This window comes from Stegostoma tigrinum, chromosome 18, assembly GCF_030684315.1.
Source record: "Stegostoma tigrinum isolate sSteTig4 chromosome 18, sSteTig4.hap1, whole genome shotgun sequence".
In the NCBI taxonomy this organism is placed as follows: Eukaryota; Metazoa; Chordata; class Chondrichthyes; order Orectolobiformes; family Stegostomatidae; genus Stegostoma; species Stegostoma tigrinum.
The window spans coordinates 45,456,051-45,471,954 of NC_081371.1; the positions used below are offsets into that span (position 1 = coordinate 45,456,051).

The following is a 15,904-nucleotide window of genomic DNA, read 5'->3' on the forward strand; positions in this document are numbered from 1 at the left end:
GAAATCGACATTTCCCTAAATCTGTACCAGTTGAGAACAGATTCAGAGAGGAATATCATTGTGACTGATTATCCTGAAATGGTACAGCATAGAAATAGAAATGAGCAAATGATAGAATATCTCTCCTGAGATGCTGCTTGGCCTGCTGTGTTCATCCAGCCTCACATTTTATTATCTTGGAATTCTCCAGCATCTGCAGTTCCCATTATCCTCCTGAGATGCTGCTTGGCCTGCTGTGTTCATCCAGCCTCACATTTTATTATTAAATGATAGAATACGCTCACTAGACAAGCATGTCAAAAACTTCAAATTCGCCTGCCAATTCAGAAGCAACGGTATACACAACACAATAATATTTATGAGCAGATAATCTTCAAAACCACAAGTTAACATTTACCAAACGTTTATTTTCATTTAGTGCATTTTAAGATTATTACAATATCATTAATGCATTTCATATTAGTCAGTTTCATGTATTAATTTGTCTTAAATTTGCATTACAAAGTGTTGTATTCAGAATATACACTGTATTTAAAGTGCACAATGTGAACTCAATAACAACCATTATTAACTGAAATTGAATGAAAATACAGAAATTTTGACTGCTTTACAGCAAATGAAAGCCACACATCCTGCCAAATTATTTTAAAATATTTCTTATGAAAATAGAAAGCCAATACACAAAGCATTCAGTTCTCTTGCAAACATGTTACAGAACAGATAAGAGGTCAACATTTGTTTCAGCTGCTTTCATTACACACGATTTACTTTCTATGCAATGCCACTGATACAGTCGCAAATACTCTCTAGTCCTTCAAATGCCCAAAACTAAATGCTAGTAACAAAAAAAAAGTACTTTCCAGTCCATGTCATTTGAAATTAACTACCTTTGTTGTACTTAAGCATAACTGCTAAAAAAAACAAAAATCAGAGATGTAGGCTCACTATAGAAATAAATATTTGGACAATAAGTCTTAGGAACCACATCATTGTTGATCACGGAGTGAAGCTCATGCATTTGTTCCAACAGCTGGATTTCAGAGCTCCTCCTTGTAAAATCCCAGTTTGGCTAGTGACATTTCCTTCCTCAGATGCATCACTTCCCAAAACATTTGTTCAACTGTAAAAACAGAATGCAAGCAGCAAATGATATAAATTATACATACCACTCACCTAAGAACATACATGGAGGAATAAGCTATTTGAGAGTTCATGATTGCTCCTAGAGTCAATAAGATCATGTACGAGCAAGTTACTGCAGATGCTGGATCTGCACTAAACACAACAAATGCTGGAGATCACAGCATGTCAGACAGCATTCATTGACAGAGAGCAAGCTGACATTTCAAGTCCAGACGACTCTTCAAAGCTGAACTGCAGGGTTGAGAGCAGCAGCAAGCATTTATGAATGTAACAAGTAATGCTAAAAGAAGGGAAGAAACGGGAGTTGGTTCACAATTTGAAGGTGTTCAATTCAACGTTAAATTACTCAAAAAAACTCAGTATTAATACTCTAGAAAGTTGTAAAGTGCCTGAAGAGGAGATGTTGTTTCTTCAGTTTGTGCTCAGATTCAACAGAGCACTGCAGCATACCGAGACAAGACATGTGGGCATGCGAGCAGGACGCTGTGTTAAAATGGCTGGTGACAGGAAGGTTCGGGTTATGCGTGCACACAGACCAGAGGTGTTCTGCAAAGCAGTCACCCAGTCTTATTTTGATTTCTCCAATGTAGAATAGACTACATTGGGTGCAAATACAATACACAAGATTAGATGAGGTACTGGTAAAATGCTGCGTGACGTCGGAAGACTGTTTGGTTCCTTGAATGGTGAGCAGGGAGGTAAAGGGGCTGTGGGAAGATGGGGGTGGTGTGGGTGGTCATGTAATAGACTAGGGTGTCCTACTGGGAGCGATCCCTGCAAAACGCAGATGTGGGGGGGGGGGGGGGGGGAATGAAGTGAGGGGAAGATATGTTTGGTAGTGGTATTCTGCTGGAGTTGTCTGAAATGATAGAATGATGCTTTGAATGTGGAGGCTGGTGGGATGATAAGTGAAGACATGGGGGAAACTGATCACAAGTGAGTAATGGGAAGAGGCAAAGGCAAAAGCACAGGTGAAAGGTTAGTTGTGGTTGAGGGCCCTATCGATGGCAATGGGCAGAAAACCATGGTTATGGAAGAAGCAAGCCATGTCAGCAGTGTTATTTTGGAAAGTGGCATCATCCAAACAGATGGTAAGGAAAGGAATGCTGATTGCTGAAAAAGTAGAATGCACCTGAATGAACTTGGAAAAGAAATTTAACAAAGAGTGCTTCTGTGTCACTGTGACATTCCAATAAACAAACAAGGGCACAGAAGCATATGCACAAATTTTCAGCCAGGAGGACCTTTTTCCACAATCTCATTCTTTACGAGCAAAGTTCCCTACTTTAACAGTGTTCTTTTGAGGGTGGCAATATCTGTGTCAGATACCACTACAACCAATTAAAAATTGTGCAGGTTTTGAGACCTTCGCAAAGCAAGGTCATAACATGCCTTGGGACTAGGTTAGTTTGGAAAACCTAGTTGGCATGAATGAGTTGGCTCGAAGGTTTCCATGCTGTATGAACCCCATGACTCTAGTACATCCCTGACTTAAAAAGGGGTTTAAATTACAATTGCCATTTTCAAAATAATCACTTACCATCTTGCTGTTTAACGAGACCCTGCTCAATATACCGAATATAAGTGAAGAAGTTGCAAACAGACATAATCTAGAGGGCAAGACAGAAAAAAAATACAAAATCTGTTTGTACCAGAATTATACCAATTGTTGTCTGATTTACGGAATTAAAGTACAACGATGCTTTTAGAATATAAAGACAAACATTTCTTACCCTGTATCTACAAAATGGCGAAACATAGTAATAGCTACTGGAATCTCCCAGTTTTATTCGATGTTTACACGTTTTAGTTTGGCCAGTTAGGGCACATTTTCTGTAAAAATAGTATGGCAGAATAAGAAATGAAGCAAATTTGAATTACATTATGTAATCATTATCAAAACTTAATAGCTGAAGATGAAATATTCACTCCAGTGAAATTAAGGTACAGGAAGCTACATGCTAACCAATAGGTCATAGATGGGATAAACACACATTTAAATGTGTACCAGAACTTGAAAGTCAGGAGGACCCCTCACTTTCAACACTTCCCTACTAAACCAATGGAGAGGAATCCTAGCTTTGAAAGAGCAAATGGAACGTTTGCCTCAATTTAAAAGAAAGGATGAAGCAATTATTGACCAAACTACTTAAGTATCAGATTTTGAGTGTACAGGAATTCAATAATATCTTCGACTGCCCTCTGACAGTCGAAGATATTATTGAATTCCTGTACATCAATGGAGAGACAAACATAATTAAAGTTTTGATTTTCATATTACTCTTCAAAACTGAAAGGGGATGGAAAATAGTGGGTTTAAATGCTATTGACAGGGGGAAGGACGAATGAGTGAAATAGATGGCAAGGATGACCAAAGCACTCGACAAAGGGAATACAAATGGTGGTAAAAGATAAATAGTAACGTAGGTATAAACAGGTGGTGTAAAAAAGGGGAAGTGAACCCACTCTGCTTAGAGCAAAGTCAAGAAATGGAGAGGGCTAGAATGAAAACAGAGCAGAGAGATCATGCTGTGACGTTGTTAAATTGTGTTGAGTCCTGAAGATTTTAAAGTACCTAAGCAGAAAATGAGGTGCTATTCCTCCAGCTTATGTAGAACTTTGTTGGAACACTACAAACCAAAAATGGAAATATTAGCATGAAAGCAAGATGTTTTTTGTTAAAAATGCCAAGCAACTGGAAGATCAGTATGATTCTCAAGGAGAGTGCAGAGGTCTTCCGCAAAGCAGTCAGCCAATCTGCATTTGATGTTGCCAATTGCAAGGAGACAATTTTCTGATCACCGAGCTAGTTTTCTAATAATCCCTTTGGTTTCCTCTGTCTTTATTCTTAGTCACCTGTGGGTGTGGAGGGGGATGGAAGATATTCCATTGTGCCTGCAAATAAAATAAATCTTTCATTTCCATAAAAAGTTCTGTTTAACTCTTAAAACAAAGTGCATCCTTGGGAATGAGTAATGCTGATATCATTTGTTGCCCAACTTTAACTGCCTCAAGGTGGTGATACAAACTGCATTAGCGAGTTTTGAGAACATTTGTAGTTCAGGTTGAGGTTCTGGATGGGAGTTTGCTCGCTGAGCTGGAAGGTTCGTTTTCAGACATTTCGTCACCATTCTAGGTAACATCATCAGTGAGCCTCCGGTGAAGCGCTGGTGTTATGTCCAGCTTTCTATTTATCTGGTTAGGTTTCCTTGGGTTGGTGATGTCATTTCCTGTTCTTTTTCTCAGGGGATGGTAGATTGGCTCCAAATTAATGTGTTTGTTGATGGAGTTCCGGTTGGAATGCCATGCTTCTAGGAATTCTCGTGCGTGTCTCTGTTTGGCTTGTCCTAGGATGGACGTGTTGTCCCAATCAAAGTGGTGTCCTTCCTCATCTATATGTAAGGATACTAGTGATAGTGGATCATGTCTTTTTGTGGCTAGTTGATGTTCGTGTATCCTGGTGGCTAGCTTTCTACCTGTTTGTCCAATGTAGTGTTTGTCACAGTTCTTGCAAGGTATTTTGTAAATGACGTTCGTTTTGCTTGTTGTCTGTAGGGTCTTTTAAATTCATTAGCTGCTGTTTTAGTGTGTTGGTGGGATTGTGGGCTACCCTGATGCCAAGAGGTCCGAGTAGTCTGGCAGTCATTTCGGAAATGTCTTTGATGTAGGGGAGAGTAGTTATGGTTTCTGAGCCCGTTTTGTCTGTTTGTTTGGGTTTGTTGCTGAGAAATCGGCGGACTATGTTCATTGGGTGCCCGTTCTTTTTGAATACGCTGTATAGGTGATTTTCTTCTGCTCTTCGTAGTTCCTCTGTGCTGCAGTGTGTGGTGGCTCGTTGAAATAACGTTCTAATGCAGCTTCATTTGTGGGTGTTGGGATGGTTGATCCTGTAGTTCAGAATTTGGTCCGTATGTGTTGTTTTCCTGTAAACGCTGGTTTGAAGTTCCCCATTGGCTGTTTGTTCTACTGTGACATCTAGGAATGGCAAACTGCCAAAATTAAACAGCCAAAAAGTATAGCAATGATTATAGTGATCAAATGTCTGCATCCAAATGGGGTAGAAAATACTATTAAAAAATCTGAATACAACATGAAGACATAAAAAGAACATAACAAAGATAAACCAGCAAAATGCAAGTATCTGCCGTCACTTCTTATCCTCCCTTCCAGACCATGATAGAATTCCCTTTAACCTCACCATCTACTCCCAGGCTTCGCATTCAATGCGTCAACCTCCCTGGCTTCCACCAGCCCTACCACATTGCAACCACCAAACACATTTCCACTGCCTTCCCTTACTTCGTCGTGTAGGGATTGTTCCTTGCACTGCTCAGTCACCCCTTACACGTACACCCTTCCCTACAAGAAATGCAGCAACTGCCTTCGCACCTCTGCCCTCCTCACTGTGGACGACACCAAACACTCCAAGTGATATGGCAATTTTTGTACTTTTCAATTAACCAATCATTTCTCTTCAATTCTGGTGACAAGTCATCGACTCAAAACATTAACTTTGACTGTTTCTACAGATGCTCCTGACTTGGAGCTTCTCCAGCCTAATTTTGTTCTTATCTCACATTTGTTTTGAACTATAGTCACATAAAGGCCAGACCAGGTAATAACAGGTGTCAATCCTACCAGATTGGCAAACCAGCTGAATTTCAACAATCTAACAGCTTCAAGGTTTCGTGTGAAACTCAACCAACTTTTCATTTTGTTTCTTTTAAAATAAGTTCAAATTTTCAAACTATCACTATGCCTGTCCCATAGCAATAACTGTATAATTTACCCATTCTAATGTTACCTTTAAAAGCATCTTCAGAATTCCCGCCCCCCCCCCCCCCCACCCCCATTCTTCCTGCGACTTGTTTCTGAAGTGCTGCAGATATTTTAAAAAAAAACTTTGTACATCTGGGTTGCGAGGGCTGAAGGTTGTAAATCACATCCCATGTAGTATTTCCCACAGTCCAGCTACAGCAATTAGATTTCCAGCACAGTGCAGAAAATGATTACCACACAACATACTACAATATAAAAGGAAGGTATTTTGAAGAATGTCTTGCTCTGGTCAATGATTTCACTTCAAAAAGGAATGCGCCATTTTTGTGGTATTTGAGTAACTGATTTATTATGGTATTAATTTGTACAGCATAAAGCTATTGCATATTTAAAAGAAGCTTTGATATGTGTATGAATTTTGTCAATAGATTACAAATGTAACAGCATTTTAATGCAATGAATCTGAAGAATATGCCCGAATTTGATAATCATTTAAGCTATTAGTGTCTTTAAGTTTACTACATTTTTTAAACATGAAAAAAGTATTCAAAGTTAAAAATAGAAATCAGATGAGTTGAAAGTGATATTATTGATAATTGGTAATCAATTTACTGAACTGAGACAAATTACTTGAGAATACTGCCTCTTGTAAAACTGATGGACAATTGGAATCTCTTTTCCTTTTACCAAATCACAAACATTGCTGCACAGTGCCTTCAAAGAAATATCTTCAAACTTGTCCTTAAGGCATCACAAAATACTTCACATTCAGTTATTTGCTCTTTGATATGAAACCACTGCATAAGCAGATGGTTTGAGATACCTTGCTTATGCAGTTATTTCTCAGAAATTTTTTCAGCTATCTCCATAACCTGTTTTAGCACTGTGAGGAAGAAATTATTTTATCAAAACAGGTATCAAGAGGGCATGGATTTCTCAAAAGAGGCAGTACACCCAAACTGCATGTGTTCTCTACAAAAATACCATTCTTCACATCAACCTAATAAATTATTTTGCAACTCGTTGGCACCAGAACAAAGTCTGCACTATCCTCACCCAACAACTATTACATACTTGCCATATGGAGGAATCGGATATCAGTCAGAAGTGCAAATCATGGCCAACTGCTACCCAAATGAGAGGAACTGTTCCTACATCGATCGGACATCAGTTAATTGAGCTCAAACCATCGTTATATTCTACGACACTAATAAATGTTTTGCACACCATTTATAGTTATCACATTACCCTAATTAAAACATAAAACTTGCAATATTGGCTTTGCATACTACTGAAGTACCATTCTTGGCCATAAATTTACAGCCTTTAGCCCTCACAATCCAGATGTAAAATTTGTTTTTAAAAAAAACTGCAGAACACTACCTGAAAATAACTGTCCGCCAATTTTCTGTACCAATGTGTTTTTTTGCTAGTAAAATAAACCTCGGGGGTGGTAGTGAAACTAATTTTGCTATTCTAGAGAATCAATTAATCAAGATAGATACAATATCAATTGTGTCACTGGTTACAAGTGCAAAAAATAACTTACGTTGCAATTTCAGCTCTCCATCCACTATACAGAAGGGTGGGGGGGGGGGGTAAATTCAGGATGCAAAACAATAGGAAAGAAAAAAATGAAAAGAAAGGCAACTTCAGCAAAACAAAGGATAGAGATTAATTTGTTTTTCATGCAAAGGAAATCTTAAGCATTTTGTTTTTGAAACTGCTCTAATCTCAAAATAGGCAGATTTATAGTTTCATGGTACAGGGCTGGATTATTGCTGGAAAGAGCAACAGGCTGTCCAAGCTTTTGGTCTTCGTCCATAAGGACATAATTGCAAGAACAATCAAATTTTAAATGAAGTAACAGTTTATATGGCATGAAAACAGCAGGTACTGACTGGACAACATGTGGATCCTTGATTGTTAAGTCGCACTGCCAGTCAGAATGCACTGGGAAACACATGGCAGTCAAACTCATTTAAATTCATACCTGGCACGTCAGATGATTGGACACTCCCCCTGTGGAATGCACCAGGGAATTACTATCCCACAAACTTTGATAATAAAATGTGAGGCTGGATGAACACAGCAGGCCAAGCAGCATCTCAGGAGCAAGCTGCTTGGCCTGCTGTGTTCATCCAGCCTCACATTTTATTATCTTGGAATTCTCCAGCATCTGCAGTTCCCATTATCTCGATCCCACAAACTTTGTTTGTTAATAACATGGACATTTGTTTTTTTTTAAAAACAAGTCTTGTTTGTGAATAAATATAGCTTCTAGCACATGTATGTTAGCCACACTCCAAGACCAAATAATAATTTTAAATTAGTTTTAGTGTTATTCATAGCAGCATTAATCATTCCAACTGGTGAATGTATCAAACAGGACATCTGTTCTGCTGTTCAAAACAGGCAGTGTCAATGACCATATGCAACCAGCCCATGCTTGCAAAACACAACCGAATGTCTAACATTACACATGCTAAACAATCCTGATTGTCTACAGAATCTGAAATATGGGACCAGATGTTCAAGGTAAGAATAATTTATGACTAAGACTTATAGAAATTTCTTCAAAGGATCCTGAATCTTTGCAATTCTTTATTCTCGAGAATTTTGTATGTTCCATTATATAATAATTTAATCTGAGAGAAGATTTTTTCATCTCTCAGGGAATCAAGGGAAATGGAGAATGGGTGAAAAGGTGAACTGCAGTCTGAGTCAATAATAATTGTACTGAATACTGGAGCAAGCTTAAGGAGCTACATGGTCTATTAATGCTCCGATTTGCTAAGTTGAAGTTGGAGGTAAATTTCAAATCAAGTGATCTATATGATTGAAGGTATTTCCTTGGTAAACTCACTTGACCCCAAAAGTATCTCCATACATATCTCCTGCTTATAATTGCATCTCTATTTGATCTATATCGAGATATATTAAGCCAAACCCCAAGCAATGTCTAGACATGTGCACAATGAAACATTCCTCAACACCCTGTCTGAATAAATCAACTTCATCCTACACTCAGTCAAAAGATAACTACTTGATGTTTTGCAACAAAGGAGTTACCAAAAACAGATTTTTAAACAGCATAATCACTGGAAATAACAACAGCATACAACAATTTTATAGCGAACATCAGGGCCTAGTGATATTATCACTGAACCGCTAAACGAGAAACTGAGCTAACAGTCTGGGGATCATTCCCGCCACACCAAATGGTGGAATTTGAATTCAATAAAAAAATCTGGAATTAAAAATCTATTGATGACCAAGAAACCATTGCCGATTGTCAGAAAAACCCATTTAGTTCACTCATGTCTTTCAAGTAGGGCAGTCTGGCATCCTCACCTGGTCTGGCCTAATGTGATTCCAGATTACAGCCATGTGTGACGCTTAACTGTACTGTTAAATGGCCCAGCAAGCCACCCAGTTGTATCAATTGCTATAAGTCTCAAAGAAATGAAACTGGACCAACCTCAAACCTAGGCACCGGAAAGGACAAAGGCAGAAACAACCCTGCAAAGTTCTTACTGGCACATGGGGGCTACTACAAAAATTGGGAGGTGTCTCACAGACTGCAGCGTGACAGTCAAACTCACAGAATTATACCTCACAGCCTTTGTCCCAGGCACTACCATGACCATCCCTAGATATGCCTTGAACCACCTCAGTTAGGAAGGAGTTGCCCTGGGAGTCCTCAAAATTGACTGCAAACCCAATGAAGTCTTATGGCTTGAGATTAAATAAGCAAGGAAACCTTCTGCTGAGTACCATGTACCATCCTCTGTCAGCTGATGAAGCAGTTGAACAACACTTGCAGAAGGTACAAAGAGTGCTAAGGGCATGAAAAGCACTCTGGGTCAGGGATTTCACGTCAACCATCAAGAGTGACTGGCAACAGCAGTACTGATCGAGCTGGTCAAATCCTAAAGGACATAACTGCTTGACTGGGTCTGTGGCAGATGGTGAGGGAGCCAAAATGAAGGAAAAACGTACCTGGCTTCATCCTTACCAAACTGCCATCTGCAGATGCATACATCCATGACAGTAACAGTAAAGTCTCCACAAGCATTGTACAGTGAAAGCCCCACCTTCATGCCAAAAATATCTTCCATGTTGTGTGACTCTATCACACAGTGCTAAATGGGGCATATCTAGCAACTAAACACTGGGCATCCACAAGGTACTGTGGGCCACCAATGGTAGAACTGCACTCCAGCACAATCTGCAATGTTATGGCCTATACCCCATGCTAAACAATCCCGCAACCAGTTGATGAGATCTAAACTCTGCAGGCTTGCCGAATCTAATCATGAATGGTGGTAACAGTTAAACAACTCACCAAAGGAGGTGGATCCGTACATATCCCCAACCTTAATGATGGGAGAGCCTAATATATCAACGCGTTGGATACAGCTAAAGCAGTTTTAGCAATCTTTAGCCAGAAGTGCCAAGTGGATGATCCTTCTTAGCCTTCTCCAGGTCCCAGCTAAACAGATACCAGTCTCAAGATAATTTAATTCACTCCACATGGTATGAAGAAATGGCTGAAGGCACTATATACTGCAAAGGTTGTGGACTCTGGCAACAGTACTGAAGATGTTCTCCAGAACTCCCTTAGCCAAGGTCCCCTTGAACTTATACAAGACTAGCATCTACCCGACCATGTGGTAAATTGCTCAGGTATGTCTGTACATAAAAAGCAGGACAAATCCAACCCAGTCAATTAATGCCTCATTAGTATACATTGGATCAACAGTAAGGTGATGGAAGTGTCATCAACAGTGCTATCAGCAGCACTTGCTCAACAATAACCTGCTAAATGATGCCCAGTTTGGATTCTGCCAGGACCACTTGGCTTGATCTCATTACAGCTTTGGTTCAAACATGTGCAAAAGAGCTGAATTCCAGAGGTGAGGCGGGAGTGACAACCCTTGACATCAAGGCAGCGTTTGAGTGTGGCATCAAGGAGCCATAGCCAAAACTGAAATCAATGGGTATCGGAGAAAACTCTGGTTAGAGGCATTCCTGGCACATAGGAAGATGGTTATTCAGGGTACAGTTGTAAGTTCAACTATCTTCAGCTGCTTCAGTCACCTTCCCTACATCATAAAGGTCAGAATGGGGATGTTCGCCAATGATTGCACATGTTCAGTACCATTTGCAACTCCTCATATACTGAAGTAGTCCACGTTCAAATACAAAAGAACTGGAAAACATTCAGGCTTTGGTTGACAAGTGGTGAGTAACATTTGCACCACACAAGTGACCATCTCTAATAAGATACGACTGCAACATTCAATGGTGTTATCATCATTGGCTTCCCCAATAACACACTGGGATGTATCACTGATCAGAAACTCAACTGACTTACCACAAACACAATGGCTTCAACAGCAGGTCAAAGACGACGAATACTGCAGCAACTACCTTCCTTCCTGAGTCCTCAAAGCCTGTCCACATTTACAGGGTATAAATCAGGAATATGATGGAATCGTCACAACTTTACTTGATGGGTGCAGCTCCAACAAGCTCGACACCATCCAGCACAAACCAATCCACTTTAATGGCAACACATCCACTACCTCCACCACTGACATTCAGTAGCAGCAGTGTGTATTGTCTACAGACGCACTGCAAAAATTCACCAAAGATCCTTAGACAGCACCTTCCAAACCCATGACCAAGTTGGAATTCCAGGGTTTTGACCCAGTAACAGCGAAGAAATGACACTGTATTTCCAAGTCAGGGTGGTGAGTGGCTTGGGGGTGAACTTGCAAGTGGCTGTGTTCTCATATCTGTTGCCCTTCTTCTAGAAGAAAGTGGTCACAGGTTTGGAAGGTGCTGTCTAAGGACTTTTGGTGACAATTATACTGACCTTCTTACATGCTTTTATCATTTCATGATTCATGAGATTTTAATTAATTCAAAGGGAGGGAGGGTGAGAAAAAGGAAGGCAAAGTCTGTGATAGGGTGAGACTAAATGATGAAATAATAGATGGTGTAAGGCCAAAGGCCAAATGAGTCAAGTAAAGAATTTGTATCTTGAGAGATGTGAAAGACTATGGATCCACAATTTCAACGCAGTCAAGAAAAACGAAACATCAATCTCAAGACCATACAGAGAAGAGAAAAATGGGGATAGATATTGGTGTGTCTGAGATTATTGACCTCATCGGAAAGCTGCCATTTCTTATCAAGGAGTGAGGCACTGATCCTCAAACACAAGTATTGAAGCTCTACTGGGGAGGTGAAGAAAGAAAGGTCAGCAAGGAAGCAAGGCAAAGAATTAAAAAGCTGGTGCCTAAAAGACTCCTGACCAGCTAGCTCAGTTGGTTACATGGTACTAATAATGCCAAGGTTGCGGGTTTGATTCCCATAAGGGTCATCCTCAGTTTTGCAATAAAAGGCAAGGATGGAGTTACCTAGGCCAATGTAGTCTCTGTCCCTATCTTAAGGCACTGTACTGGTGACCTGCTACCTGGACTACGAGGCCCAGGATCAATTCCCTCCTGCTCCAGAGGTGTATAATAACATCTGAGCAGGTTGATTAGAAACATAGGTTAATTTAATGAAAAAAAAATCAGTTTTTTGTTAAATAAAGGAAAAGTTGATTTACAGGTAACAATCATGGGACCAGATTGCCTGGAAGATGCTGAGGAAGCAATGGCCTAGTGTTATCTAGGAGACCCAGGCTTGAATCCCACCATGGCAGATGGTGGAATTTGAATTCAATAAATATCTGGAGTTAAGAGTCTAATGATGACCATGAATCCATTGATTGTTGGAAAAACTTACCTGGTTCGCTAATGTCCTTTAGGGAAGGAAACTGCTATCCTTACAAGGTCTGGCCTACAAGAGACTCTTAACCAACCTCTGAGCAATTAGGGATGGGCAATAAGTGCTGCCTAGCCAGTGATGCCCTTTTTCTGTAAAGGGATTTAAAAAAAAACAAAAAGCACAATAAAGGGAGAATAAAAAGAGGGTCATTGGGTTATTACTTAGGAGTGTAAGTTCCTAGGGGTGTTTTCAATTCAAACAGGTAATCCCACACAGAGAGAGCAACTTGTTCTCTCGATTTCTCTCCCTGCAGCCCAGTGGTTTAGCTTATTTTTCTTGATCAAATATGAATATTTTGTGTTCTTGTTCCTAACCATATCTAATGCCCCTCAGTTACTAGTTAGACAATGTATTCTGGCTTTTAGCTGCAGGAAACGAAAACTTAAAGTCCAGAATGCTTCACATTCTACTACATAACATGTCCTATTTCTTAGATTTCCCACAGTACCCCACTCAAGCAAGACAGGTTTCTAATAAAGTTTGTTGTTAATTACAAAGAGAATTTACCAACATTTCTTCTGGTTAATAATCAAAGCTGAATATATTTAGCTTCAAATAATTTTGCTTCCATTCAAACTCCATACTTTTTCAAAAATGTAATTCAAATTAAAAAGTCTCCTGTATATGTGTTTTATTCAAAGTCTAGCTGAAGTTAGCAAATCAATCTCTTTCGGAATAAACAATTAGAACATTTCTAATATCAAAACACAGGTAAGCATATTCAAAAGCATCTTGGAAGATTTACAGGCTAATACAGATAACTCAATGGTCAGATTCTGTCTAATTGCACAATTTATACAGCAGCTTACTTTATACCTGGCTGTAAGTAGTGGCAATAGAAAAATAGCTAACGAAAAACAGTTAAGTTTTGTAGACAGGAACCTCATACAAACACAAGATTTTGAACTGACTGCCTGTGGCATTGTACATGGAAAATCAAAACCAGGTATAATCAATGAACAGTGAAGTCAAAGTTGAGGTTAATTGGAACCAGAATAAGTTGGTTTCTATTTTCAATAAGATATTATGTTAATTAACACACCAAGTAACCTGGGAAGCAGAAAAGCAAAGCTAATTGCAGCATATCTGTACAGCACAGGATGTAGAAAATTGAAAAACAACTTCCACAGTTGCACCATTGGGAGGAGTATTATTATAATAGACCAATTACACATAGGTAATTTCATTAGAAATGTGAAAATGCTAGTTTATAATGGACAAAGTTGCAAAAGGTAGTCTGCACATATTAGAACATATAGATATTGAGACTGCATTTTAAAATGTTAACAATTGGGAATAATTTGAAAATGTTAATGTACAAAAAATGTCTAGTGCATCTAAACCCTACTACACCCAGTCCAATCATTTCTTTGCATTGGTCAAGATCCCATCAATATCTAACAAAGTTGAACAAATATCCTGATACAATACATACACCAAACCATTATGAAGAAGGGCCAAATACAAAACAGAAACTCAATAATTTCAAAGAATTCAAGAACAGAGATAATGCCCTCTAGTTACACTCTTACATAATGAATTATTGTCTTAAGATTTCTGATATCTATTGCTTAAAAGTAACTAAAACTATACATCACACTTTAGGTCTTTGGGAATTATTCAAACTTGGAAAAAGTATACATATTTTAGCCTAATTTAGTCAAAATAATTGCAACAGAGTCACTCAAGCAATGACAGTAAAAGTACAAGTTTAACTTACTTGGGTCCTCCACACTCAAGTGCAGATGCTTTCACAACAGGTAGGGGCTGAAATCCAACTGGTTCAATACTAAGTGTATTACCTTCAACAGCTTCAAGAATCATTGAAGCCATCTTAAGCAAAGGGAAATAATTATTTTATTATAATTTTCTAAACATCTTGTTTAACAAATGTAATTACAATATATTAGTAAGGCTTTCACCCTGAATTTAAAATATTCATATGGATAATGATCTAAATAAACTGGTCAAAGTGGACACTTTTCTCCAATTAAATGTTTGGCTGATAATACACTTAATAGGTCCTGGAGAGTGCTGTCAAACAAAGAGACCTTGGAGTGCAGGTTCATAGTTCCTCATGTATAGAGGGTCATGTTGCGGCTGTACAGGACATTAGTGAAGCCACATTCAGAATACCGTATGCAATTCTGGTCTCAATATTCTTGCTGTAGCAAGGAGAAACTTGAAAGAGTTCAGAAAAGATTTCCATGGGTGTTGCCAGCATTAGAGAGTTTGAGCTACAGGGAGAGACTGTTTTCCCTTGACGGTCCAAGGCTGAGGAGTGACCTTATAGAAGTTTATAAAATCATGAGTGGCATAGATAGGGTGAATAGCCAAGGTCTTATCCCCAGGGTAGTGGCATTCAAAACCAGAGGGCATAGGTTTAAGGTAGGAGGGGAGAAAATTTAAAAGGGACCCAAGGGTCAACCTTTTCATGCAGAGGGTGGTACGTGTATGGAATGAGCTGCCGAAGGATGTGGTGAATGTTGGTACAATTACAACATTAAAAGGCATCTAGATGGATACATGAATAGAAAGGGTTTAAGAGGGATATGGGCCAAATGCTGGCAAAAGAGACTAGAGCAATTTAAGATATCTGGTCAGCATGGGCGAGTTGGACCAAAAGGTCTGTTTCCACACTGTACATGCAAGTCTCTATGACTGCATAGTCAAAACCCTGGAACTGTCTTTTGGAGAGGCAATCAGTGCTAATGAGCTGAAAAACTTCTACTGTTCATTGATTTTTGTTATACAAGAGTATCACTTCACAAGATGGATAAATGAGGTACAAATCAGTTGAAACCTAACTGAAATTAGAGAACAGGTGTATTGGGCTGAATAGCCTGCTCCTGATTTTATGTGGAACAGCACTCCCAGCTTAACCCACCAGCCACTGATGTGGAGGACAAGTTTACCAGATTGGCTAAAATTGAAGATGTTAGTGGATAACAGATGTTTAGACTACAAAAACATCTTGCTATTGTTGTGTTCAAATCTTACATCAAATTGTCAATCTTGCAAAGTTATCAGCTTAAAATAAAATTTACAGAACAATTAAAGTAATTTGCTGTTTCAAAACAAAAATACTTTAAAACTAAACAAATTCAAATTTCAAGTACAATTTATTCAGTAAACC

The 15,904-nt window shown here is 39.0% G+C and overlaps 1 protein-coding gene across 5 annotated transcripts in view; it reads right to left on the bottom strand.

Annotated features, from left to right (window-relative positions):
• Window positions 1-431: 431 nt before the first annotated feature.
• rab3ip (RAB3A interacting protein (rabin3)) overlaps window positions 432-15,904 on the bottom strand; it is a 47,898-nt gene continuing 32,425 nt past the window's right edge. For 3 of the 5 annotated variants that reach the window (XM_048549070.2, XM_048549069.2, XM_048549071.2), the window contains exons 8-12: window positions 14,489-14,601; window positions 7,472-7,495; window positions 2,877-2,976; window positions 2,684-2,753; window positions 432-1,120 (exon numbers count right to left, since the gene is read on the bottom strand). In XM_048549070.2, coding sequence (XP_048405027.1) covers window positions 1,038-1,120; window positions 2,684-2,753; window positions 2,877-2,976; window positions 7,472-7,495; window positions 14,489-14,601 — 390 coding nt within the window. In that variant the 3' untranslated portion in view covers window positions 432-1,037. Of the gene's footprint in view, window positions 1,121-2,683; window positions 2,754-2,876; window positions 2,977-3,378; window positions 5,133-7,471; window positions 7,496-14,488; window positions 14,602-15,904 lie in introns of those variants that run through there. The other 2 variants (XM_048549072.2, XM_059652488.1) reach the window with 2 other exon arrangements.